Here is a 26,500-nt window from a genome sequence, read left to right as displayed (position 1 = left end):
AAATGCACAATTGCAAGTTATAAAGTCAGAATTTGCAGGGATATAAACTCAGAATTAAACATTTTTCTCGCAATTGCGAGTTTTTATCACACAATTCTGACTTAATTTCTCAGAAATGTGAAATTATATCTTGAAATTCTGACTTTATAACTCACAATTGTGACTTTATTTCCCAGAATTGTGAGAAACTCGCAATTCTGTGAACATATCAGTCTTATTTCTCCTCAGAACTGGACTTTATAACTTACAATGGCAAGTTTAATTTCTCATAATTCTGAGGAAAAATTATTCAGAAAAAAATTGCAAGAATTGCGAGATTTAAACTCAAAATTGCAACGAAAAAAGTCCGAATTGTGATTGAATATATGCTCAAATATAATTTATTCCTGCTATGCAAAGCTTACTTTATTTCTCAGAATTGTGAGTTTACATCTCAGTATTCTGACTTTATATCTCACAATTCTGAGAAAAAAGTCAGAAATGCGAGATAACAAGTCACAATAAACTTTTAAACTTTTTATTCAGTGGTAGAAACAGGCTTCCATAGGCTTCCATAGATAACAGCCGTTTTAAATTGTAATGATATTTCCACAATTTTTACTGAGATTTTGATTAAATAAATGCAGCTTTTGCAAGCAGAAGAGACTTTCAGTTTATTCCAAACTTTTGACCATTGTATATATAAGTGCAGTATTCAGTAATATAGCCAGTAACACTCTGAACATAGCCACGCACCCATGACTGTTTTCTTTTTTAATCATGCCACTTTTTTTCATCAAATCCCACTTTCTCAGCAGGTGCGAGACATGGAGTTGAGCCAGCATTATGGAGACGAGCTGGATGACATGCATCCTCACTCCCGATGCAGCGAGCCTCCCGACATGCCCGTGCCCACATGCTTCCGCTCCCGTAGCCATAGTTACCTTCGTGCCATTCAGGCAGGCTGTTCCCAAGACGACGACACGGCGTCAATGGATTCTGATTCACCGCCACCCACGACGACAACCACCGTACGCACCTACAGCAACAGCACCGGTGAGTACAGACACAGTCACATGACCAGCAGATACAGCCTGAATAATGCTCAGAGAATAAAGAGAATAAAACATCTCTGGTGTGTTTCTTTTACGAAAAGAGGAGAACATTAAAAAAATTATAGCTGGGGCCAAGCACTACAGAAGCAAACACCAGATCAACTGCAGCAATGAGTAACTGTGGCCATTTGTAAGATGATTTTAGTCCAGATGGCTGAAAAATCATATACAACTACTATTATTATGAATGGCTTATCACTTTTGATCAATAGGAGGCACTGCTACCAAATTGATGTGGTGTGGTCAGTGTAAGGAGACAATGGCACACACCAAGTTTAGTGTAAATATGTCAAAGCTTTGGAGACATACAGCCTCAGATGCAGTTTGGCATCTTTCCAGCACATTTGTTGATGCGTTAAACCAACACTGATTTGTATATCGACACGAAATCCATAAATTTTTAGCCAGAATGGTCTGAAGATGATCCGAGCCAGATTTGGTGAAAATTAGACCAACGGTGTAGGAGGAGTTTGAAAAGTAGGTTTTGACCATTAATCAAAATGCCTAAAAGGAAGTTTGGCCAATTTTGGCATAATTGGTGTTGATGTTCTCGGCATGACCCAAGGAATATTTTGAGATCACTTTAATTACAATAGGCCAATATAATCAAATGTTATTAGCATTTTTTTATATTTCTTTATAGCTTTTGGCCACAAGGTGGCGCTGCCCTAAAACTTTTTGAGTAGCATCAGGGCATGATGCCGAAGACACATTAGACTTTCGTAATAATACAGCGGTGTATTCTTAAAATATAGCATTTTATTACAAAGTTCAAAATGGCTGGCATGGGAAAATTGAGTGTGATTTGACTCTGCATAATTTTTGGGCAAACCATTCAAAAGTTATAAGCAAAAATGGCCATTTTCATATTTCATGACCACTAGGTTGCACCATGCCGAAACACTGCAGGTAGCCTCAGGTCATGATTGTTATAACATACACCAAGTTTGGTCTTAATACGCCAAACCGTTGTGGAGAATTGTCCTTATATCCATTTTTGTGTGCTATTCATCTAATTCATTTGCACGTTATTCAAGAACAGTTTGACTAATCAACTTGAATTTCATAGCTTTTTGCCAGCATGGTCTAAAGATAATCTAAGCCAATTTTGTTGAAAATCAGACAAACCGTCTAGGACAAGTTCGACCTTAGTCGACCAAGTTTAGACCTTATGTTTCAAAAGTTATTAGCATAAACATGAGTGAAACTTTGCACAAGTGGTGGTGCTAGAGAGTTTGAGTTAGAGACTCCAAACTTTCAATGGGTAATGTTGAGACTGTCCTCTATCAGTGTGCCAAATTTCATAACTTTCCCGCTAGCAGTTTTATGGGCTTCCATAGACTCACTAGCTAATGGTTTCAAGAGAATTTCAAGAGAATTGATGGTCCTGTCAGAAAAAGTTAATCTAATAACACAATATAAGTTTGATCTGAAAACATCAGTCAAAAGTGTATTTTCATATATGGTTCAAATAAAAATAAAAGAGTCATGCTGTTGATCTAAAAACACAAAATAAGCTGAAGTGCAATAAAGTTTGATATGGAAAATCTCATTCAAAAGTCTCTATTTTAAACATTTTTATTTTAATTATCAATATGCCCAGTATTTATATGTGTAGGGATTATTTCCAATATATTTCTAAATTAATAATGAGTTTAATGTTTCTGTTTTATTACATTGAACAGAGATATTTCTATTTTATTTTATTTTTTATGTATTTTTATTTTGTATTTTTTGTAAGAGGCACTGTATCACCTTGGACATATGTGACCTTGGACCACAAAACCAGTCATAAGGTTAAATTTTACAAAACTGAGATGTATACATCATATGCAAGCTCAATAAATAAGCTTTCTATTGATGTATGGTTTGTTAGGATAGGACAATATTTGGCCGAGATACATCTATTTGAAAATCTGGAATCTGAGGGTGCAAAAAATCAAAATACTGAGAAAATCACCTTTAAAGTTGTCCAAATTAAGTTCTTAACAATGCATATTACTAATTAAAAATTACATTTTGATATATTTATAGTAGGAATTTTACAAAAAATCTTTTATTGCTATTGCCACAAATATACCCCAGCGACTTAAGACGCTGGGTTTTGTGGTCCAGGGTCACACATATACTTTTTAATTATTGTGTGTTGCTTGCTTTTTAAGATTTTTTGTTTATTTTTAATTCATTCTGCACAATTATATATAAAAAGTAATTTATTGTATTTATTTATTTATTTATTTATTTTTGCAAGACGCACTGTATCACCTCGTTGACATATAATTTCTAATTATTGTGTTATCATTGATTTTTAAGAATTTCTTTTTGTTTATTTTTAATTTATTCTGCACAATTATATATGAAAATATATGTATTTTATTTTTTGCAAGAGCCACTGTATCACCTCTTGGACATATATCATTTCTAAATAATTATTGTTTTTTGCTTGATTTTTAAGAATTTATTTTGGTTTATTTTTAATTTATTCTAAATTGTGAAAGGGCGTGTAGCGATATTTATTTACAAGAGGCACTGTATCACCTCATGGACATATATACTTTCTAATTATTGTGTTGCTTGATTTTTCAATTTTTATTTTATTTTATTTTTCTCCAAATAATGTGACAAAACAGTATATCTCTTTGCACACATCTGCAGAACGTTGCTAAAAATACATGAGAGAGAGAGAGCAGTGAAAGAGAGACCCGCCCACTCACCATTTCATTCACTACTATCCTCATAAAGGGGCGGGTCCTAGTATTTGCGTCACACATTTAAGTGAAGGGCGGATCTATCAGCCTATTGTCCAATCGCTCGCACGCAAAACAATGACTGACAGCTCGCTTGTCCAATAATGATTTCCGACGCGTTGTTTCCTTCAACAATACTCCGCTGCATGTCACGAAGGCGTTTCCACACGGTTCTTTCTTTCCGCGACGTGGACGCTCTTATAATGATGGTGATGATGTTGCGTTAATGTAAATCTCAGTATATGAGCGAAACAGCGACGAGTTGAGCATCATTTCCAGCCTGAGTGCAGGTGAGAATCAGATACTTGTGTTCATGTGATGCGGACCGACATTAACGCACGTTTATCATTTATTCACTCACACATTCACATCATGTGTGGATCTAGCCTTAGATTTGTGTTCTTGCAGATGGCAAACGTCTTTTTAAAATCTATTTCATGTCCAGCGACTGTATTTCTCAGTGTGTTTAATAATAGTACGTAAATTAACCATAATATGTTATTATATGATTCATAATGTTTTACATTAGCCTATTTATTTTGTGTTATTATGTAGACTGGTTATTATAGTCCTGTCTCTTTCTTTCTTTTAATGAAGTGCAAATTATGTATGACACACACATTCATACACCCTCATTCTCACACACACACCCTATAAATGCAGTGCGATGATCCCAAAACAGTTGTCATGTCAGTTTCCAAGGGAAGTATCATCTTTAATGGGACCTAAGACTTCTGTAGAGTAGTTGAACTTGACCGCCCTGTCAAACAGGAGCATTCACTGTGTTTATGATTACAGCATGAAGAGGTTTTACATTACACACATCGCTCTAGTTAAAGGTGTCACTTTGCATTTAATTGCTGTGCATGGTTCATTCATCATCTGTTGGGCAAAGCAGCTCTGATAACAGGCCTTGGAGAAAATTATAGCTCGTGTATTATAGATACAGTCTGATGGAGGGGCTTATGTTATTTTATGCACTCACATATTTCTTTCAGATGTTTTCTGTGAGTATGAGCATCTAAACTCTATGTGAGCACTCTCTGATGTCTGGCTATTGTATAGTGTTTTGTATTGCGGATCCGGAAATGCTGTGTTAGGCGACAAAAGACATTCAGAGTGAGTTTGTCAGTCCAGTGGGTTGGATAAATAGTCAGCCAACTCCCAGGATGTTTGTACTGAAACAATGAAACAATGCACCTTGTTCTTTCAAAGTGACCGAGTTGCATCTTTCATGGCACGGAGCGTAACATGTTATGGCACTGATTCAGGTCTATGTTTTGAAATACAAACCGTTCCATTCGTGGAAATCGATAGAAAAGGATGATATTCCCGTGGGCCTTTTTGCATTTAGCTTCCAAGACTTTTTCCTGCACTTATGAGTTTTTCATAGATCTGCTCAATTATTTAACACTTCTTCCATCTAGGCTCAAAGCTCTTGTGCTGGAGAGCCTTATGCAGCGTTAAAGGAGTAGTTCACTTTCAGAACAAAAATGTACAGATAATGTACTCACCCCCTTGTCATCCAAGATGTGCATGAGCCATGAGGAAATTATGTTTTTTGAGGAAAACTTCAGGATTTCTCTCCATATGATGGACTTCTATGGTGCCCCTGAGTTTGAACTTTCATTTCGTTTTGCTAAATAAGACCCTTCTTCCTCCGCTGGAATCACTTAGAGCCCGTGAAAGGTGCATTTAAACTGCATTTTGGAAGTCCATTATATGGAGAGAAAACCTGAAATGTTTTCCTCAAAAAACTGTTTCTTTACGACTGAAGAAAGAAAGACACGAACATCTTGGATGACAAGGGGGTGAGTACGTTATCTGTACGTTTTTGTTCTGAAAGTGAACTACTCCTTTAATGTCATGGTTTCTGTAGATATGATTTCTAATGTTAGTAAATTTTAGTTGTTAATCTTTGTGTATAAGTCTGACGTTATCGTTGACTTTAAGCACATTCTCTGCGTCAAGGATGATGCAAAGATATGATCTTCCTCTCATGGCTATATAGAGGCTTTGTTTACATGGCTGCTGTTGCTATAGTTCTTCTCTTTGGGGTTTTACAGCCTTTAAGCATCAACAGACAGAAGTAGCTGACGCAGCGAGTGATGCTGATTTCTTGGAAAGTGTCTCAAGAAACGCTGGGAGGAAAAAAAGCTCATTCTAAGGAGTAGTTCACCGCAGAATGAAAATTTTGTCCTTATTTACTAAGCCTTGTGACCTTCTAAACCCTTATGCTGCTATTTTCTGTGCCTTACGAAAGGGAATTTTTTTTTTTTTTTTTGTACAAAAACCACCATAAAAAAACTTAAAACGTTTTGCTTTTTGGCAAACTAATCCTTTAAAGTGGTACTTCATCATTTACTCACCCTGAAGTTGCTTTGAACCTGTATGAGTTTCTTTCTTCTGCTTAACACGAATGATTTTGTGCCAACATTTTTCAAAACATCTTCTTTTGTGTTCAACAGAAGGAAATTCACACAGGTTTGGATCTTATACTCTTTTAGGCATAGTATCTAGTAGTATTTTACAGTCGACTAGGTTTTAAAGCTGTTTCTGAGGTGAGGAACCCACACACAGATGAACCGTCAGCGCAATAAACTAAGCGTCAGCAGAAGAAAGGCCTGTAATTAGGGCTTTTATTAGTTATAGAAGCTTCATCACACCCAGAATTAGTGAACTAGCTAACACACCCATGGCCTAGAATGCAAATCTGACTAAAGTTCTCTGGTCAGAAGGTGTGGGATCTCCATCTGCTCATTCTCGCTTCAGTTATTGGTAACCTCAAAGAAGTTATCACTCTCTAAAAGCTTAACGAAACATCCTACGCAAGAGTTTTAGACCACAGAAAGCTGGATGAAGGCGGTTCCTGTTGTTAATCATTTGATTACTGCAAATCGCTGACCCTGGATTATAGGAATAAATAAATTTATTGTGGCTATTGTATTTATCAAGCCAAGTCTTCAGTGTTGCAGCTTACTGAAATCCAACCAGAAAAGTACCGAATTATGATTCTTCCTCGCTACAAAGTTTTGGCTTCATCTGTTTGAGACTTGAAAATCAGGCTAGATGTTTGTTATGAGGTGAGGAAGTTAAATCTTTCTCACTGTGGTTTGTTGAAAGAGATTTCGGTGAACGTGTTGACACTACCATATATCTTTCACTGGCCTGTAGTTTGTTTCCTCATATTATCAGATGGATGTTTGAGCGTTTCGCTCCTGTTTTTCCCTGAGGCTCATTGTGTATATGATAGCAGATGAAAAGTGTTCCTCATTCCTGTTTTGCAAAAATGTGGCGTATATCAGCACATTAATGTGTGTTATTTGGGCAGAACAGGTGTTAGATGTAGGAGTGCTGATATATTTTGTCAGGATGGTGCTGACTCCTTTTATCTGCCTAAACACGCAAGGTGTGTGTTTGTGTAGTACAGCTGAAAAACCCTCAGAAACAGGTTCAAGTGAGTAAAAATTGAAATAAATTGTAATGGATGAATGAAACACCTGTTATCGTGCATCAGTTGAGCTTTATGATGCATTTAATCAACATTTAGCTCTACAATATATCATGAACTTCATTGCATGATGTATTGCATGCTTCTGCACTTTATTGCACATCAAATATGTTCTGATTGGCCGTTACTGTCTCGTGCAACATTTCACATTCATTGTCCAATTTGTCATGCCACATCTGTTTTATCATGCGTCTTACAATAAAAGTTCTAATGGTTTTTGTTTGTCATGGGAAAGTTCCCATATTTTGTGCCTTTCCCACACTGTAGGCCAAATCCACATAATGACCCAATCCAGCATTGCTCTGATTCAGAGCTCATATTCCACCAAAGGTTCATTCCACATGAGTAAGCAACTAAAACAATGACCCTGATTGTCATTTATTCATTTTTACATCAGTTGCAGCACTAATTCTATGTAAAGCTTCTTATTTCTGTCTTATGGGATTTGTATTGTTGTTTGCCGTATTGTTAGTCAGGATTGTTCCAAATGAATTGCAATGAAAAAGCATCTAGAATATATTTTTGTGGAATGGATGTCATTATGCATTACAAATCAAAATGTTTTTTTCCCTTTCATAGAGACAATGTTTGATCTAGTTTCTTTGTAGAGTATATTTAAAAGAAAGTAATTGACAGACATCAGCGTTTAAAGTTTGCATTTAACAACAATTAGATCAGAAGCTCTGCGGCTTTAGAAGTTATTAATGCCAACATGCTGCATTAGCAGCGGTTGCTCATTACCATAATACATCTGCTATATTGGAAAGGTCAGGATCCATGAACGTGAATTAACAGTAACAGTCCCATGCATCAGATTTTTTGCACGCAGTTCTGCATATTGAAAAATCATGCAAAATCAAACTAGAGTTGGTGAAACATTCTAGTGAAAACCTTGACATCATAACCAGACTTCCTGCTTATGATGTCACACAACTATCCCAAGCATGACCTCTCCAACAATAGGCTCTGTCTAGACCTGGAATGTGACTGACAGGAATTCTGCAGCATTTATGTCACAGACATGAGTGGAATGTTCGAGATGATGATGGTCACAGTGGTGTTTTGTCTTCTGCTGCTATGCGACTGTAAGAATCGCCTTCTGAATCATATAGTGATACTGGTATGATCAGATTCACACTGCTTTCACTTTGACAGAATTCATGTAATTTCAAGATGACTAACAGGAGCTGTTCTCATCCTCAGACTCGTTTCTATGGCAGTGTTCGTTATAACACTAAAATGAGTCATGTGTGGTATTGTTGATGAAAGCAGAACATTTGATCACTCATTAATACACGTCTATATGCTCTCGCAAAATCCTGAATACATGCATTGGGTAATAAAGTAATGCAGAGGTTGCTATTAAATTCACTCAAAGAATCTAAAAATAAATGGTAATGTTTCACCTCAAAACCAATAACTGAGAGAAAACACATAAAAGATGTATACATGTAGTCCACAAGAGAAAATAATTCAAAAGTTTACATCCTCTTGATTTTTAATACTGTGTTGTTACCTGAATGATCCACAGCTGTTTTTTTTTGTTTGGTGATAGTTGTTCATGAGTCCCTTGTTTGTCCTGAACAGTTAAACTGCCTGCTGTTCTTCAGAAATATTCTTTGGTTTTCCAGCATTTTTGTGTATTTGAACCCTTTGCAACAATGACTGCATGATTTTGAGATCCTTCTTTTCACACTGAGGACAACTGAGGGACTATCACCGAAGGTTCAAACGCTCACTGATGCTCCAGAAGGAAAAAGCATGCATTAAAAGCTGGGGGTGAAAACTTTTGAAAATCAGGGTAAATTTAACTTATTTTGTCTACTGGGAAACATCTTCTGTAGCCTCTGAAGGGCAGTACTAAATGGAAAAAATATGATATTTAGGCAAAATAAGAAAAATGTACACATCTCCAATCTGTTCAAAAGTTTTCACCCTCAGCTCTTATTGCATGGTTTTTCCTTCTGAAGCATCAGTGAGCGTTTGAACCTTCTGTAATAGTTGTAGTTGAGTCCCTCAGTTGTGTTCAGTGTGAAAAGATGCATCTCAAAATCATACAGTCATTGTTTGAAAGGGTTCAAATACACAAAAATGCTGGAAAAAACAAATAATTAGAACCTGAAGGATTTTTCTGAAGAACAGCAGGCTGTTTAACTGTTCAGGACAAACAAGGGACTCATGAACAACTATCACTAAACAAAAAAACAACAGGGTCATTTTTTATAAATTCAACTATTGTTTTCTCTTGTGGACTATATGCAAACATCCTTTATGTGAAATATCTTATTTAGGTCAGTGCTAAATAAAAACAAGATGCACTTTCTATGATCCCTCTTATTTTGGTAAAATAATTAACTTTTTGCAGATTCTGAAAGGAACTTTTGTAACTTGTAACTTTTTAGCTTGCAAAGTTTGACAGATTTATTTCTAGTCAAAAACCTTGACAGAGAAAAATTAGTAATGACTAATGGGATCAATCTGCACATCCCTATTGAAAACTATCACCATAGAGAGCTTTCAATCAAAGGTTTAAAGTGATTTCTACTTAAGGTACTTAAGGAAAGTAGTGCTTCGCTTCTAGAATAAAGTCTTGAGTTGAGTTTCGCACAAAGAAACGGTCATTAACAGACCCTCTCAGCTTTAGAGTTGTTCAGTGAGTTATTAACATTCCCTCATGACTCAGTAAACGTCTCGTTTCATTCACAATGCGTTTCATTTGCGCAAGCCAGCCTTTGCTCTTCAGAAACCCAGGGTTTCTAGCCTAATGAATGATTTATGCAGAAGCATAGAGAGTCTTTCCACAGGCCATCTAGGATGCTGACACAGACATTACAGCAGCTGCTCCAAACAGAGACGCAAAAATAAACCAGCTGCATCTAATGCCGATTTCATAATGGCTCGCTTACTGTTGAATTCCAGCGAATTGAACCATTCTAAACGGCTCTTTCAGACAATCTGTGTAGGGTGCAGATGTGAATGCTGATGAGAACGTAGGATTATTGCGATCATGGCCACACCTGAATAATAAAGTCATCATTAGTCACTGGATCGCTCACACACACCACACCAGTGTTGACTCAGCTAATGTCACGGTTGCTTCACTATTTCACTGTTTAAGATGTACAGGCATAGTATACAGAGTTTTAGATGTGTACATGTGTTCTGAATTGAATTTGAATGGATTTTAAGGTGTCTCTACAAGGCTAAAAAGTACATTTAACCTTTACTACCAAAATGTAGGAATTAATGTTGCTTCGTAAAGATTTTTACAGACCAGATACTGAGTAAGTTTGAGGAATCAAGATATTTGTTGGTGGCCTTTAGCCAGTCGCATTACATTCACGCCTTAATCACAAACAAACATCCACCAATCAATGTTTGCAGAAGATCTTTCCACCTGACGATTAATAAATAGCACGATAGTATGTTGTTAGGTTAGAGAGAACACATCTGTCATTTGCTTTTTGCTTTCCAACTGATATATTATCCTCTGGATTGCATATCAGCAAATGGTGCTGAACATATGTGATGCAATCTAGGAAAACCCAACACATGGTGAAATTTTTCCTTTTTTAGTTTTGGTACCATATGAAAGCTGGGTTCAAGCTCTTTCCAAAACTGTTAGGGGTTTTTTACAAAAGCTATGGGTAACTTAAGTTTGCTGATAACTATGATTTTCAGGAATGGAATTTAAAATTTAAATTTGGTTTAAAGTGATTATTAAATATGTTACATGGTTTATTTTGATAGCATAACTGTTTTTGTGGTGATCAGAGAAAGCACCTCTGCAGCACGTTCTTAACATAAGAGCATATGTCTTTTCTGCTTGCTGCAATAAATCGCTATTTTTCCGCAATAAACAAGTACATTTTGCCAAGATATTTTCAGAGATGATGGACAAGATGTTATAGAATACTCATTTAATGAAAACCTAATTTTGACAAATTGACATTCAACCTATTTTTTGACATCCAATGGGTTTTCCCAGATCGCATCACATATGTGACCCTGGACCACAAAACCAGTCTTAAGTCGCTGGGGAATATTTGTAGCAATAGCCAAAAATACATTGCATGGGTCAAAATTTTGGATTTTTCTTTTATGCCAAAAATCATTAGGAAATTAAGTAAAGATCATGTTCCATTAAGATTTTTTGTAAAATGCCTACTATAAATATATCAAAATGTAATTTTTGATTAGTAATATGCATTGTTAAGAACCTAATTTGGACAACTTTAAAGGTGATTTTCTCAGTATTTTGACTTTTTTGCACCCTCAGATTCCTGATATTCAAATGGATGTATCTCGGCCAAATATTGTCCTATCCTAACAAACCATATATCAGTAGAAAGCTTATTTATTGAGCTTTCATATGATGTATATATTTCAGTTTTGTAAAATTTAACCTTATGACTGGTTTTGTGGTCCAGGGTCACATATATGCTGTGTCCTGATTCACATGCTATCTGTCCCAAATGGTGTTCATAAGTATAATTAGTGTGTGTCAAATTTTAGTATGTCGAAGTGCAGATCTATGCACACACTAACGGCTAATATTGCCCACAACCCATTGCACATAGGATGAGGATTCAATTTGAACTACAAACTCAAAAAAGTGTTTAAAAAAGCTACAAATATGGCAGGCTTTTAGGCTGTATTTTAAGTAGGCGAATTGGGATGCAGCAATAGCATTTAAAGGTTAGTTCACCCAAAAATGAAAATTAGCCCATTATTTACTCACCCTCCGGGCATTCTAGCTGTATATGACTTCCTTCTTTCAGACGAATCCAATCGGAGTTATATAAAAAAGTCCTCTCCATTAGTCCAAAATGCGTCCAATAAAGCGCAATAAAAAAATACGTCCAATAAAGCGCATCCATCCATAATAAAAAGTGCCTCGCACGGCTCCTGTAGCAAATCAATGCGTTTTTGTGACAAAAATATCCATATTTAAAACATAATAATCACTTTAACCTAGCTTGCACCAACTGATCGTATTTTCAGAGATGATAGACAAGATGTTATAGAATAAGAATGTAATGAAAAGCTCATTTTGACAAAAAAAAATTACGTTCTATTCTACTTTTCGAAAATAATTTTCTGAAAATGTCCCAGCGTGACATCCGACGGGTTTTCCCAGATCGCATCACGTGCTATCTGTCCTAAATAGTGTTCAAAAGTATAATTAGTGTGTCAAATTGTATGTCGAAAATGCAGATCTATGCATACACTAATGGCTAATATTGCCCATAACCCATTGCGCATAGGATGAGGATTCAAGTAGAACTACAAACACCTATAAAACATTAAGTACAAATATTGCAGGCTTTTAGTGTGTAATTTAATTTGCCGAATTGGGGCGCAGCAATAGCATTTAAAGGGTTAGTTCAGCAAAAAATGAAAATTAGCCCATTATTTACTCATCCTCCAGGCATCCTAGGTGTATATGACTTCCTTTTTTTCAGACAAATGCAATTGGAGTTATAATAAAAATTATCCTGGAACTTCCAAGCTTTAGAATGGCATGATCTTCTCTTCATCAGTCCAAAACAAGTCCAATAAAGTGCATCCAACCATAATAAAAAATGCCTCACTCAGCTCCGGTGGGTGAATAAAGGCCTCCTGTATCAAATCAATGCATTTTTGTAAGCAAAATATCCATATTTAAGATGTAACAATCACTTTAATCTAGCTTGCACCAACTGATTGTACTCAGAAGCAGCTCCAGGTTGATGACGTATTGCATTAGCATTGCGCTTGTGCTGCTCAGAAGTAATGAATTTGTAAATATACAATATATATACAAATATAAACCAAGAGGAGACTGGTTTTCCTTTGCTAAAGTAAGGAAACATTGCTTCCTTTGTCCCACATCATCCACCCAGAAGGGCTTCCATGTTGGCACAAACTAGATTAAAGTGATTATTACATTTAAAACATGGATATTTTTCTTACAAAACTTCATCAATTCACTATGGAGGCCTTTATTCCCCAATTGGAGCTGTGTGAGGCACTTTTTATTATGGATGGATGCGCTTTATACAGGGTTTCCGCGGGGTCTTAAAAAGTCTTAAAAAGTCTAAAATTTAAAAATCTAAATTTTAGGCCTTAAAAAGTCTTAAATTCGCTGTTCTAGGTCTTAAATAATTTCACACAGGTCTTATTTTTCCGATGTCCATGTAACGCTACCTCTAAAGCTCATTTAAATTCTCTTTTTGTTGTTTCCGTGGTGTTGTAGTTCTTTATTTCACTATTCCAAATATAATTTGCTGTATTTAAACTACAAATGAGACCAACATGCAATAGCCAATCAGCTTTCTGTTATTGGCGCGAGTCTCTCTCGGATTGTACCGCAGAAGTAAAATGGATTTAGCTTTGGGGAAGTGCAAGTTTAGCAATACTTAGCTTGAAAAAACTGAATATAGGGCTTGGCTAAGGCCAGTTGCTAACACCTGTAGATTTTTTTTCTCCCTCTGTGGAAGTTAACGTTACTGCGTCTTCAGACAGAATCGCAGTAGCAGAATACAGGTCAAACTACCTTTTTCTGTATATAATGTTCTCAATAATAATAATAAATATAGGTCGAGCTAGCTGACCGCCAGCCTTGGAGATACTTAAAAAAAAAATTTTTTTCCCTTGCCGGACCGAACAAACCGCCTGATTAAAACTGAAGTGACAAAAACAACTAACGTTAGCGAAGCATCGAAAGGCAAGAAAGATTCATATTTTAATACATTCAACGTAAACAGAAATTGATAATGGATAGTGTATTTCTGGTCTATTTGTGACATACTTTAAAACTAATGAATGTAACAGCACTCTAAAGAAACACACTGAGGTAAAAATTTAAAATGTATAGTTTATTTATAACATGATATAGTTCAGTAATATACCAAGTGAGCTTTTTGCTGAATATTCTCACAATTACAAATGTTACATTAATTTTAGCTCAATAAACAAGTAGTTAGTCAAGTAGTTACTTACATATTAGACAAAATATTTTCACTGTTTTGTTCTGTTTCACCAACGAAAATAGTTCCAAACAAGGATCGCAGCAGAAGCATTCTCCGTTCTGCTATGATTCAGCGTTTTGCTCAAATCAGTTGAAATAATTCGCTCATGAAGTGACTTACCGCCACCTGCTGGTAATTTAGTGTGTTTAAAAGTATGCCTCCACACCCAACATTTCTAATTTATATATTTATAAATCAATAAATGTATTTAAAACATTAATCTCACTTTTAATTTTGCAGTGTAAATTGTGTAATCTCACTGCTAACAGCCATTTAGAATTTATTGATAAATTCATAAAATAAATTTCAAAGGTAATGCATACATTTCAAAAGTAAAAAAAAATGAAGGTAAATCAAATATGCAGATTTAAGATGTAAAAGCTAATAGAGCACTGATGAAAATATTGCTTCAGAATTTTTTTTTTACATCAGATATTTCTAGTGGTACTTTTATGGGGATATTTTGTGTGGAATAGTATCTGCTGATATGAAAAGTTCACTGTATATCGTAGTAATAAATTTAATTTATGACAGCCATGAAATTGTGTTTACTTTTTACATTAAACACATTAAATATTACATGTATGCATGTAATATAATATCTATTTCATTACAGGTTTAGGTCTTAAATTTCATATAAGGTGGTATTAAAAAGGTCTTAAAAAGTCTTAAATTTCACTTGTTCATATCTGCAGAAACCCTGTTTATAGGGCTTGTTTTAGACTGATGAAGAGAAACACCTTCCCATGCCATTCTAAAGCTTAGATTGCATTTGTCTGAAAGAGGGAAGTCATAAACACGTATGATGCCTGGACGGTGAGTAAGTAATTGGCTAATTTAAATTTTTGAGTGAACTATCCCTTTAACATATTTTCCTTTCAATGTAGAGAAAGAAAAATGCTATTTGCAACCCGTTTTACTTCCGCAAATGTACTTCAAAATGTATTTGTGCCAGTTCAGAGTGAAACAGGAAATTCAATGAGAAAATTGTTTTTATTGGGAAATGATTAACGTGAGCCAGACAGAATGCACATAAAACAGTGTCTACATTAATTGACTATTGGTCAAAATGATCTAATAACCCACTAGGCCTCAGAAACAAACAGAAAAGGACAGTTGTTTTAGAGAGCGAGCATGTTATTTTGATTAAAGTTTCTTTAGAAGTACTTTCCCCTGATGAATCATTTGAAAAAACACCAAGTTGCATCTCTAAATGTATCCCCTTTAACACACTAAATAAACAAGCTGACCTCAGCAATCGACTCTCCAACTGTCTTCCCCTTCATACATTCACGAACTGATGCTGACTTATAACTTCAGGGAGAGTTTTGACATGAAAGCATGCATGTTTATCAGCTTTTTTCTGTATGTTTGCTGAATGTCTTTGAGAGTTTACGCTGGGCTTATGAGCTGTCATGAAAGCAGCAAGAGCATTTAAAGGGTTAGTTCAGCAAAAAATGGCGGTTTGATGCCTGGACGGTGAGTAAGTAATTGGCTAATTTAAATTTTTGAGTGAACTATCCCTTTAACATATTTTCCTTTCAACGTAGAGAAAGAAAAATGCTATTTGCAACCCGTTTTACTTCCGCAAATGTACTTCAAAATGTATTTGTGCCAGTTCAGAGTGAAACAGGAAATTCAATGAGAAAATTGTTTTTATTGGGAAATGATTAACGTGAGCCAGACAGACAGACAGCGGTTTGTTTGGTTATGATCTGGACATTATTTAGGAACCTGCAGTTACTTTCCAGCATGCATGTATTTTTTGCATAATGTTTGAGTATAAAACATACATGCAGCTCTGCCGCCCAGATTTATGACACACTCAGGGGATTCCTGTGGGCTTGTTATGTTTGCCATCATTTCCGTCTGCCAGCTCCACCCGAACACTGCTGTGAACTCATACTGAGACACACACACACTGTGGTTATATTGGGCACATATTGGGCAAAATAAAATGTTTTTCTTCTTTGCATTTCTTTTGTTCTATAGCCTGCCTCCTAGTTGTCTGATAAACCTGGCATTGCTACGAATATTGGCGAATATTGGCTCTCTGACGGATTGCTTTTGTTACATTTTTGTTGCATAAATGTAAATGTAATCCACTTTAGTTCTGTCTCTGTCTTGATTTAAAAACCAAGTAACCCCTTAAAAACTTCTAATACAATCAGTTATGTGAATAAATAAATGACAGTCAAATACTCTCATGCTGCAGGATCTTATTGTCAGATATTTGATTAGATGTGTTTGTTCTTCTTTATTTACAGCAGATGACTCTTGTACTGATATTTTAATCTAATGTAATTTAATACAGTGATATTCAGAGATTTTAGCATGGCTTTGGAGACCAGATACATTTTGGGGCCATCGCAGGGCTGGAAAAACAACTGTGTTGTTGGAAAGAAAGGTCACAGGCTGTGTTGACGTCAGAGTCATTGGCATCATAAACATGGTCAAAACACACACATACAACACATGACACATGTACATGCTGAGAGCTGTGAGGATGAGACCAGACCACATCTGAGAATTAGTGCTGAAATTATAGTTTAGAATGAATAATATTATTATTGTTAGCCAAAAGAGACAACAGCTTTTAATTTTGCTCATCGATCTCATTGATTGCCCTTTGCAGGCTTGTTTTTGAGTGAGTTAAATATTCATTTTAATGAATATATGTACTTTGATGGTAAATTTTGGAATTATATTCATGAATTGAATCAGTTTAATTATATTTGTAATCTATTAATAGTAGTATTATTGAACAACAAATGCATAGCATTAATATAAAATTACCGTTTAGATAGCAAGACATCAACAATATTTAAAAAATAGACAATAATTATATATATAACCAGTCTTAAGTAGAATGGGTAGAGTCGTAGAAATGACAAAAAAACATTGTGTGGGTCAAAATGATTGATTTTTCCTTTTATGCCAAGAATCATTAGCATATTAGGTAAAGATCATGTTTCTTGTTCCTTGAAAATATTTATAATTTTCCTACTGTAAATGTATCTAAAAAAAATTGATTAGTAAAGTGCATTGCTAAGAAGTTCATTTGGACAATTTTAAAGGCAATTTTCTCAATATTTAGATTTCTTTGTTATATATCTGATTTTTTGTTTTATATATATATTTTTATATATCTATTGTCATGTTTCAGTAATTATCGAAAGCATTAATTATATCATATTAAATATTTTTTTTTGGTCAAGTTTGAATTTTTTAATATTGAGATTAATATTAAGTGCCATTCTTCGTGTAGACTGAAAATATTACATAATATACTGTATTACTGATTTTATTGTATTCAAAAATATTAAGTATTTTAAAATTATTTTAATTTAATTATTAAAAATGTAATGCATTTCAAAAATATTTTAAAAAATCTGAGTAATTAAATGATTTTGAACAATATTAAAGACTGAAAATACTACATAATATATCTCTGATTTTACTATATTAAAAAAATTAAGTATTTTTAAATTATTTTAATTTAATTTTTTAAAATGTAATGTATTTTTAACAAAAATCGTATAACTTTTGAGCGATTAAATGATTTTAAACAATATTAAAATAAAATTTTTACAATTGCATTTTAAATTATTTTTCTGTTGTTATGTTTCACTAAATTATCGAAAGCATTAATTAAATAATTTAAAATATATATTTGTCAAGTTTAAATTTGTTATATTAATAAATTAATTTCTTATTTTTCTTTCTTAAATATTACATAATATATTACTGATTTTACTGTCTTAAAAAATAAGTATTTTAAAATTATTTAAATTTAATTTTAAAAAATGTAATGCATTTTAAACATTAAAAAAATCTTAGAACTTTTGAGCAATTAAGTGATTTTGAACAATATTATAGACTGAAAATACTACATAATATATTTCTGATTTTACTATATTAAAAAAATTAAGTAAATTTAAATTATTTTAATTTAATTTTAAAAATTGTAATGTATTTAAAAACAAAAAACGATTTTGAACAATATTAAAATATAATTTTTACAATTGCATTTTAAATGATTGTTCTATTGTTATGTTCCACCTAAATTATCGAAAGCATTAATTAAATATATATTTGTCAAGTTTAACTTTTATGTTATATTAATAAATTAATTTCTTATTTTATTTTGAGTGCAATTCTTAGTGTAGACTGAAAAATTACATAATATATTACTGATTTTACTGTATTCAAAAATATTAAGTAATTTAAAATTATTTTAATTTAATTTAAAAAATTGATGTTTTTTAAACATTAAAAAAATCAATTTTGAACAATATTAAAGTAACATTTTTCTAATTGCATTTTAAATGTTACCGCCCACCCCTAATTTGACTGTATATCAGATCAACCAGCGAAGTGATTTCATATCTTGCATGCTAAGTTTAAGTGACCTGTCAAATGTCTTGCCATTAATCTCATCACTGTTTTTTTTTGTTGTCTCCATGTCTGCAGTCTCCACATGTATGACCACCTGTAAGAAGGTGGCTCCACCTCCTGTTCCCCCTCGAACCACCTCCAAACCCTTCATCTCCGTCACCGTTCAGAGCAGCACAGAGTCCGCACAGGACTGCTACCCTGACCACCACGACCGCAAGAGCGAGGTCAACAGCCAATCAGGACGCAGCAACTCCTCGGACAGCCTCGACAGCACAAGGGCCAACAGTCTGGCCAAAGTCGCACGACCCCAGCTTCCTGTAGCGCCGCCCCGCGAGCCCCAGATCCCCGCCGCCGTGGTCCTTTCTCCAAACCCGCTCCGAGAGTCCCATAATGAGCAGGTGAAGGGGGAGGCACTCACTGCGAACGAACCCCACGTAGACCCCGTCCCACGACGGAAACTCTCCTCCATTGGGATTCAAGTGAGTTGAGCTCAGTCTGTCACACACTTGAATATTGTGGATTTTAATCAGTGAATGTTCATGCGATTTCACTGCTCTTTGTAGGTGGACTGCATTCAGGAAATCCAGGCTAAAGTGGAGACGCCGCCATTGGCCAGATTCCAGTCGATCGGAGTTCAAGTGGAGGACGGCTGGACGTGAGTTTGTTTCACGTCCTGTTTCTTGCTCACCGTATAATAAACCTCGTAAAGTCTCAGAAACAGAACTTGAGAGTAAATGCCACTTTCGTACACAACCACTTTTTCAGAAGCCTTGGCTTGGATCTGCATGTATTTCATGTATTCATTCAGTTTTTCTATATTCTTTTTAGAAGATTCATCAATAAAGAGTTTTTTTTTTTTTTTAAATCAGACTAAAGGTTAGAAGGTTAGATTAGGGATGCAATGCAATTTTTACATAGATGGACATATGTGACCCTGGACCACAAAACCAGTCATAAGGTTAAATTTTACAAAACCGAGATGTATATATAATATGAAAGCTCAGTGAATAAGCTTTCTATTGATGTATGGTTTGTTAGGATAGGACAATATTTGGCCGAGATACATCTATTTGAAAATCTGGAATCTGAGGGTGCAAAAAAATCAAAATCCTGAGAAAATCACCTTTAAAGTTGTCCAAATTAGGTTCTTAACAATGCATATTACTAATCAAAAATTACATTTTGTTACATTTACAGTAGGAATTTTACAAAAAATCTTTATGGAACATGATCTTTACTTAATTTCCTAATGATTTTTGGCATAAAAGAAAAATCAATAATTTTGACCCATGCAATGTATTTTTGGCTATTGCTACAAATATACCCCAGCGACTTAAGACTGGTTTTGTGGTCCAGGGTCACATATTAGTAAGTATTTTTTTTTTTTTTAAGAAAATAATCATTTTATTGACCAAGGAAGCATTCAATTGACCAAAAGTGACAGTAATGACATTTAATTCAATTATAATTTAACTAAGTGTTTTATTTCAAATAAATGCCATTCCCTTGCTGTTTATCAATCCTGAAAAATGCATCTCGGTTTCAGCAAAAATATTAAACAGTTTTCAACATAGATAGCAAAGCCTATCACAGAAATAAATCACATTTTAAAATGTATTCAAATAGAGAACAGTTATTTTACATTTTAAAAACATTAAGTGGCATTCTGTGTAGACTGAAAACATTTACATAATTGACTAATAGAGAAGTTATTTTAAATTGTAATAACATTTCACGCGATTATTGATGTTATTGTATAAGAATATTAAGTATTTAAAAATTCATTTAATTCCCAAAAAGTGTTTAAAGTATTATAAACATTGAAAAATATTTAGAACATTTGAACAATTAAACAATTTTGAAAAATATTAAAATAACAATTTATAGTTGCATTTTAAATGATTGTTTCATTTCACATTTCACTAAAATATTGAAAGCATTAATTAAATAATTTAAAAGATTTATTTGTCAAGTTTAACATTGTTTTATATTATTAAATAAATTAATTCCTTAGTGCCATTCTTAGTGTAGACTTAGTATAAAACATTACATAACTAACTACTAGAGAAGTTATTTTTATTTGTAATATTTCGCAATATTACTGATTTTACTGTATAAAAAATATTAAGTATTTAAAAATTATTTTAAATTAATTGCCATTAAGTGCCATTCTTAGTGTAGACTGAAAACAAATGGACTAAGAGATTACTGATTTTGCTGTATAAAAATATTAAGTATTTTAATTTAATTTAAAAAAATGAATGCATTTCAAACATTTAACAAAAAAATCAGAATGTTTGCACATTTAAAGATTTATATAAATGACTAATAAAGAACAGTTAAATATTTAAAAAAAACATAATTTTAAAAAATGGATGTATTTTATTAAATAGTATTTTAAAATAATTTTAATTTAATTTTACAACATTAAAAAAATCTTAGAACTTTTAAATGATTCTACGATTTTGAAAATAAAATAACATTTTTATAATTACATTTTAAATATTTTTTGTTACATTTCACTAAATTATCAAAAGAATTAAATAATTTTTTATATTTATTTGTGAAGTTTAAAAAAATGATATACGATGATAAATGTTAATAAATAATTTGTTTAAAGTGTCATTCTTAGTGCAAACTGAAAACATTACATAACCAACTCGACTTAAATAATGCTCTATCGCGCTTAATTAAGCACTCTTTTTAATTTTGTCTCATTGTATGTGATGTCAAACTCAAATCTGCATTCAGTTCATGCCAACATCACTGCCCTGTGAAGATGCCAAAATCCCGAGCCAAGCTGTAGTTGCTCGACGGGGCATATATTTTCATGCTTCAGCTCAAATATGGCCTAGTTTCTGCTGTTTATCGCAGCGTTAAACAGAATCTAATGGGAGACTGTGTGTAGTTTAGCATGTCTGGAGTTGGACGTATAATTGCTATGATATTTAAGTGACCTCATTTGACTCATAATCTCTCTATATGTGTGTGTTAGTTTCAGCCGCTCCAGTAGTATGGCCTCTCGGCAAGAGACGGACTCAGACACGCAAGATCTCTCGCTCACGTCGCTGACGTTCGCCTCCAACTCCAAACACACTGAGAAGAAAGTCATGGTCAACAGCGCCAGCCAAGCGGTGGACTCGCCCCCTCAGCTCTCCCTCGACAACGGTAACCATGACAACGATGTCGCGGTGACGACCAGCGGTCCCTCCAGACAGATCCTGACCAATCGCTCAACCACACAGAGCAGCTCTTCGTCTTTCTCCGAGAGTTTGGATCCCGCCCTCGACCCATCTTCTCTGCCGCCGCCTGACCCCTGGCTGGAGAGTGGGAATGGTACGGGGAACGGAGGCCCAGCCCAGACGCTGACAGCCTCTACGGGAGCGACGGCGTGCCGGAGGGACGGTCATTGGTTCATGAAGCTCCTGCAGGCCGAGACGGGCCGGATGGAGGGCTGGTGCAGTCAGATGGAGAAAGAGACCAAAGAGCACCAGCTCTCAGAGGAAGGTAAGACTGTGTTCTGGTGAACTTGAGATCATAGGCTGTCTCTTTTGTGGTCCTATACTATCTAAAGGCCCTGAATGGTCTCATATACAGCCCGAAAATGATCCATACCCCTTGCAAATTCTGACTTAAAGTTACTTTTATTCAACCAGCAAGTTTTTTTGGACCGGAAATGACACAGGTTTAGATAATAAGACAATGTACAAGAGGCATCATTGTGGAAAAAGTTATCTTTTATTTACATTTGAACAAAAAGTGGCATGTCCAAAATTATTCATACCCTTTGCAAACTGTCACAGTCTATGGTAAAAATCCAAAGTTCTATACCATTCCAAATAGTCCGAGCTGTTCTAAAGCATGCATTGGGAACAGCTGTTTTAATCAACTCAACAGGTGAAAGACAGAAGCTCTCTGCTGTTGGTTTGTGGACAGTCATGGCTAAGACAAAGGAGCTCATTGAGGACCAGCGGCTGTGCATTGTGGCCGCTCACAAGTCAGGAAAGGGCTATAAGATCATATCCAAATGTTTTGAAGTTGAAGTGGCTACAGTGCAAAGTGTTATTAAATTAAAAGATGTTCCACACTGTGAAAAATATCAAAGCACGTGGTCGGAAGCCAAAAGTGACACCTGTGCTGGCCAGGAGGATAGTGAGAGAGGTAAAAATGAATCACCAGCAAGGCCATCCTGATGAATCTGGGCTCTGCTGGTGGCAACATCTCAAGGCAGACAGTCCAACGGACACTGAACACCGCTGGGTTCCACGGACGCTGACCAAGGAGGACACCACTTCTTCAGATAAAGCACACAAAAGCCCGCTTGGCCTCTGCAAATGCTCATCTGGTCAAAGAAGAAGACTTCTGGTCTTCTGTTTTATGGTCAGATGAAAGAAAAATTTAATTGTTTGGCCACAATGATGAAGCCTTCATTTGGCGTAAAAAGGAGAAGGCTTCAACCCTAAGAACACCATCCCCACTGTCAAACATGGTGGTGGGAACCTAATGTTTTGGGGGTGTTTTTCAGCCAGTGGACCAGGAAACCAAATGGCAATGGCCTTGGGCACCAGTGGACATTTCAGCACGACAGCGACCCAAAACACACAGCAAAAGTGGCGAAGAAATGGCTAGCAGACAAAAACATTAACATTTTGCAGTGGCCCAGCCAGAGTCCTGACTTAAATCCAATTGAGAATCTGTGGAGGGAGCTAAAGATCAGGCTGATGGCAAGGAGACCCTCCAACCTTAAAGAGTTGGAGCTCATCGCTAAAGATGAATGGGCAAAAATACCAGTGGAGTCATGCAAAAAGCTGGTCAGCAATTATAGGAAGTGTTTGATTGCTGTAAAAGCCAATAAAGGCTGTTCTGTTGATTATTGAGAAGGGTATGGATAATTTTGGACATGCCACTTTTTGTTCAAATGTAAACAAAAGATGAGTAATAATTTTTTCCACAATGATGCCTCTTAAAAATTGGTTGAATAAAGGTAACTTTAAGTCAGAATTTGCCAGGGGTATGAATAATTTTGGGCTTGACTGTATGTATGTGATGTGTTTGTCTCTCTGTGTGTGTGTCATATATCAAGTCTAGGGATGTACTGAATGTTCGGCAACCGAAATTATTATAATAAGCGAAATAAGCTCAAATTATACCGAAAATGACATGATTTTGATGTTGACATGATGTTTATTGTACAGTGTTGTTGTTGTTGTTATTAACTACATCTATTAACATCATCATATATACATGCCCTTTGGTATTGTACGCCAATTAAATTTTTTTGGGAAAATGTCATTAAATCACTATCCATCACTATGGGATGTCACATCCCAATTTCTCCATCACTCTGTTTACTAGGCGATATATCCGTAATCAGTTTAAATAATATAAACAGTCAGTTACTCCTAGTGGCACTAGCTATCGCCAAGAAAACTATCCTCATGAATTGGAAATCAAGAAATTCCATACATATCACATCCTGGAAGAATCTATTAATTGATTATATTTCAATGGAAAATCTATCCAGTTCACTTAGAAATGCAACTACCTGAAATAAAAAAAGTTTAAGATGAAGTACAATAATTATTAAAACTAAAATCAAAAGTGAAGCGAAATAGAAATATATATTTTTAAATCTAACACAAAATGACAAAAGCACATAAAATAAATAAAACTAAACTGAACTAAAATTAAAACAAGACTGAATGTATTAACCTATTAAATAAAGTGTTACTGAAGTTGTATAGTTGTACTATAATTAATAGAAATGAATAGAAAATTAGAAATATTAAAAACAGAACAGCTGAAAATGACTAAAAATGGAAAATATATAAATAAGAGCCAATTCAAATATTATAGTAGTAATGACTAAAATAGCACTGCTATAGTGTGATGTCGCTGTGGTTAGTGATTTTAAGTGCTTTTGTGATTTCATTAGTAAGTTCATTAGTTAGACCGTTTAAAGTGGCACACAGGCTTTGATTTCTCCTAATGAATGAAACATAGTGCCTCATTAATTAGGTTAATTACATGTGTTCTGAGCGACTCTAGTGTTTCCACCATTTTTCACAGTCTCTGTCTATTATATACGCCTGGTTTAGTTCATTAGTTTTCCACAGGTCTTTCAGCCAAACGCTTACAGATCTCTGCTGTCTCTCTCTGTCTGTAGTTTTGGGGAAGGTCCGTAGTGCAGTGGGCAGCGCTCAGCTCCTCATGTCCCAGAAGTTCCAGCAGTTCAGAGGCCTGTGTGAACAAAACCTGGTAGGTTGATCACAGCAGTTCAAGCTCAGAAAGCTCCAGTGTTGTTTATTCAGTCAGTCAATCATTAAGTATGTCTTAGAGCATTCTTCCTGTGGACAAAGCTATTTATTCACTGCAAATAATGCTTTTCTCACTTAGACTTTTTAGCTTGTTTCCAGCCAAAAATAAAAATTCTTAATTCAAGAAGGATTTTCTACTTGAGTAACAATTATTGTCTTGTTTTTAGAAAAAACTAGTGAAAATTAAGTGTTTTTGCTTGAAACAAGCCAAATAATCTGCCTATGGGGTATAAAAAATAATCTTGTTTTCTGTTTGAAATAAGATTTTTTGCTTACCCCATTGACAGATAATTTAGCTTGTTCCAAGCAAAAACTCACTTCATTTTGACTTGTTTTTTTTTTTCTGAAAACAAGATAATTTTTTCTTTGTCTAGAAATCCTTGATCTAAGATTTTTTTTAGATATTTTGGCTGAAAACAAGACAAAAAAATCTAAGAAAATATTTTTTGCAGTTTTTCAGTGTTTCATTTACTAAGACAGAAATACAGAACATACTGAGCAGAATAAATTTGTGTATATTATTTGTAAAACTGATGTTATTTTCAGTTTAGTGCAACTGTTCATGTAAGAATGATTTTATGCACAATACACACAAATTCATTCTGCTTCTGCACTGCAAAAAAATGCTTTTCTTACATAGATTTTTTGTCTTGTTTCCAGCCAAAATATCTAAAAATTCTTAAATCAAGAAGGATTTTCTAGACGAGTAAAAATAATAAAAAAAAAAACAAGTCAAAATTAAGTGAGTTTTTGCTTAGAACAAGCAAAACATTCTGCCAATGGGGTAAGAAAATAATTATTGCAAACAGAAAACAAGATTATTTTTCTTACCACATTGGCAGATTATTTTGCTTGTTTCGAGCAAAAACACACTTAATTTTGACTTGTTTTTTCTGAAAACAAGACAATAATTTTTACTTATATATTTAATCCTTCTTGATTTAAGATTTTCTTGCTATTTTGTCTGGCAACAAGACAAAAATGTAAGTAAGAAAAGCATTTTTGCAGTGTGTTCATTAAAGGGACAGTTCGCCCAAAAATGACTATTTGAGAATCATTTACTATCCCTAAAGTTTTTCCAAACCTGTATAAGTTTCTTTATTCTGATAAGCATGAAAGAAGACTTATTGAAGAATGTTGGTAACCAAAAAGTTGCTGGTACCCATTGACTTCCATAGTATGTATGTTATTCCATAACAACATCATAGTTGGCGGAGCGGCGGCGCTTACCAAAGGCTTCAGGACGCGCAGGACGCGCAGGACGCGGGGGAAGCGCGCCGGCGCGCTCGTGAAGCTTCGTCAGCGTGGATTCAGGATGACACTGCCAGGCATACATTTGGCAAATCTCCGGTCTCTACCAAACAAAACGGACGAACTCCTTCTGCTCTCCCGGACAAATAAGGACTTCTCACACTCTGCT

At 34.8% G+C, this 26,500-nt stretch overlaps 1 protein-coding gene across 2 annotated transcripts in view; it reads left to right on the top strand.

Moving 5' to 3' along the window:
• Positions 1-26,500, top strand: part of LOC141346473 (disks large-associated protein 4-like) — a 45,940-nt gene that overhangs the window by 13,621 nt on the left and 5,819 nt on the right. For both annotated transcript variants that reach the window (XM_073851336.1, XM_073851337.1), the window contains 5 exons: positions 798-1,035; positions 18,839-19,242; positions 19,327-19,418; positions 21,759-22,270; positions 24,930-25,021. In XM_073851336.1, the coding sequence (XP_073707437.1) occupies positions 798-1,035; positions 18,839-19,242; positions 19,327-19,418; positions 21,759-22,270; positions 24,930-25,021 (1,338 nt within the window). The remainder of the gene's footprint in view (positions 1-797; positions 1,036-18,838; positions 19,243-19,326; positions 19,419-21,758; positions 22,271-24,929; positions 25,022-26,500) is intronic.

The sequence above is a fragment of the Garra rufa genome, chromosome 12 (assembly GCF_049309525.1).
Source record: "Garra rufa chromosome 12, GarRuf1.0, whole genome shotgun sequence".
In the NCBI taxonomy this organism is placed as follows: domain Eukaryota; kingdom Metazoa; phylum Chordata; class Actinopteri; order Cypriniformes; family Cyprinidae; genus Garra; species Garra rufa.
The sequence above is the reverse complement of the archived record's forward strand: the minus strand, read 5'-3'. Positions and strand labels throughout refer to the sequence as shown.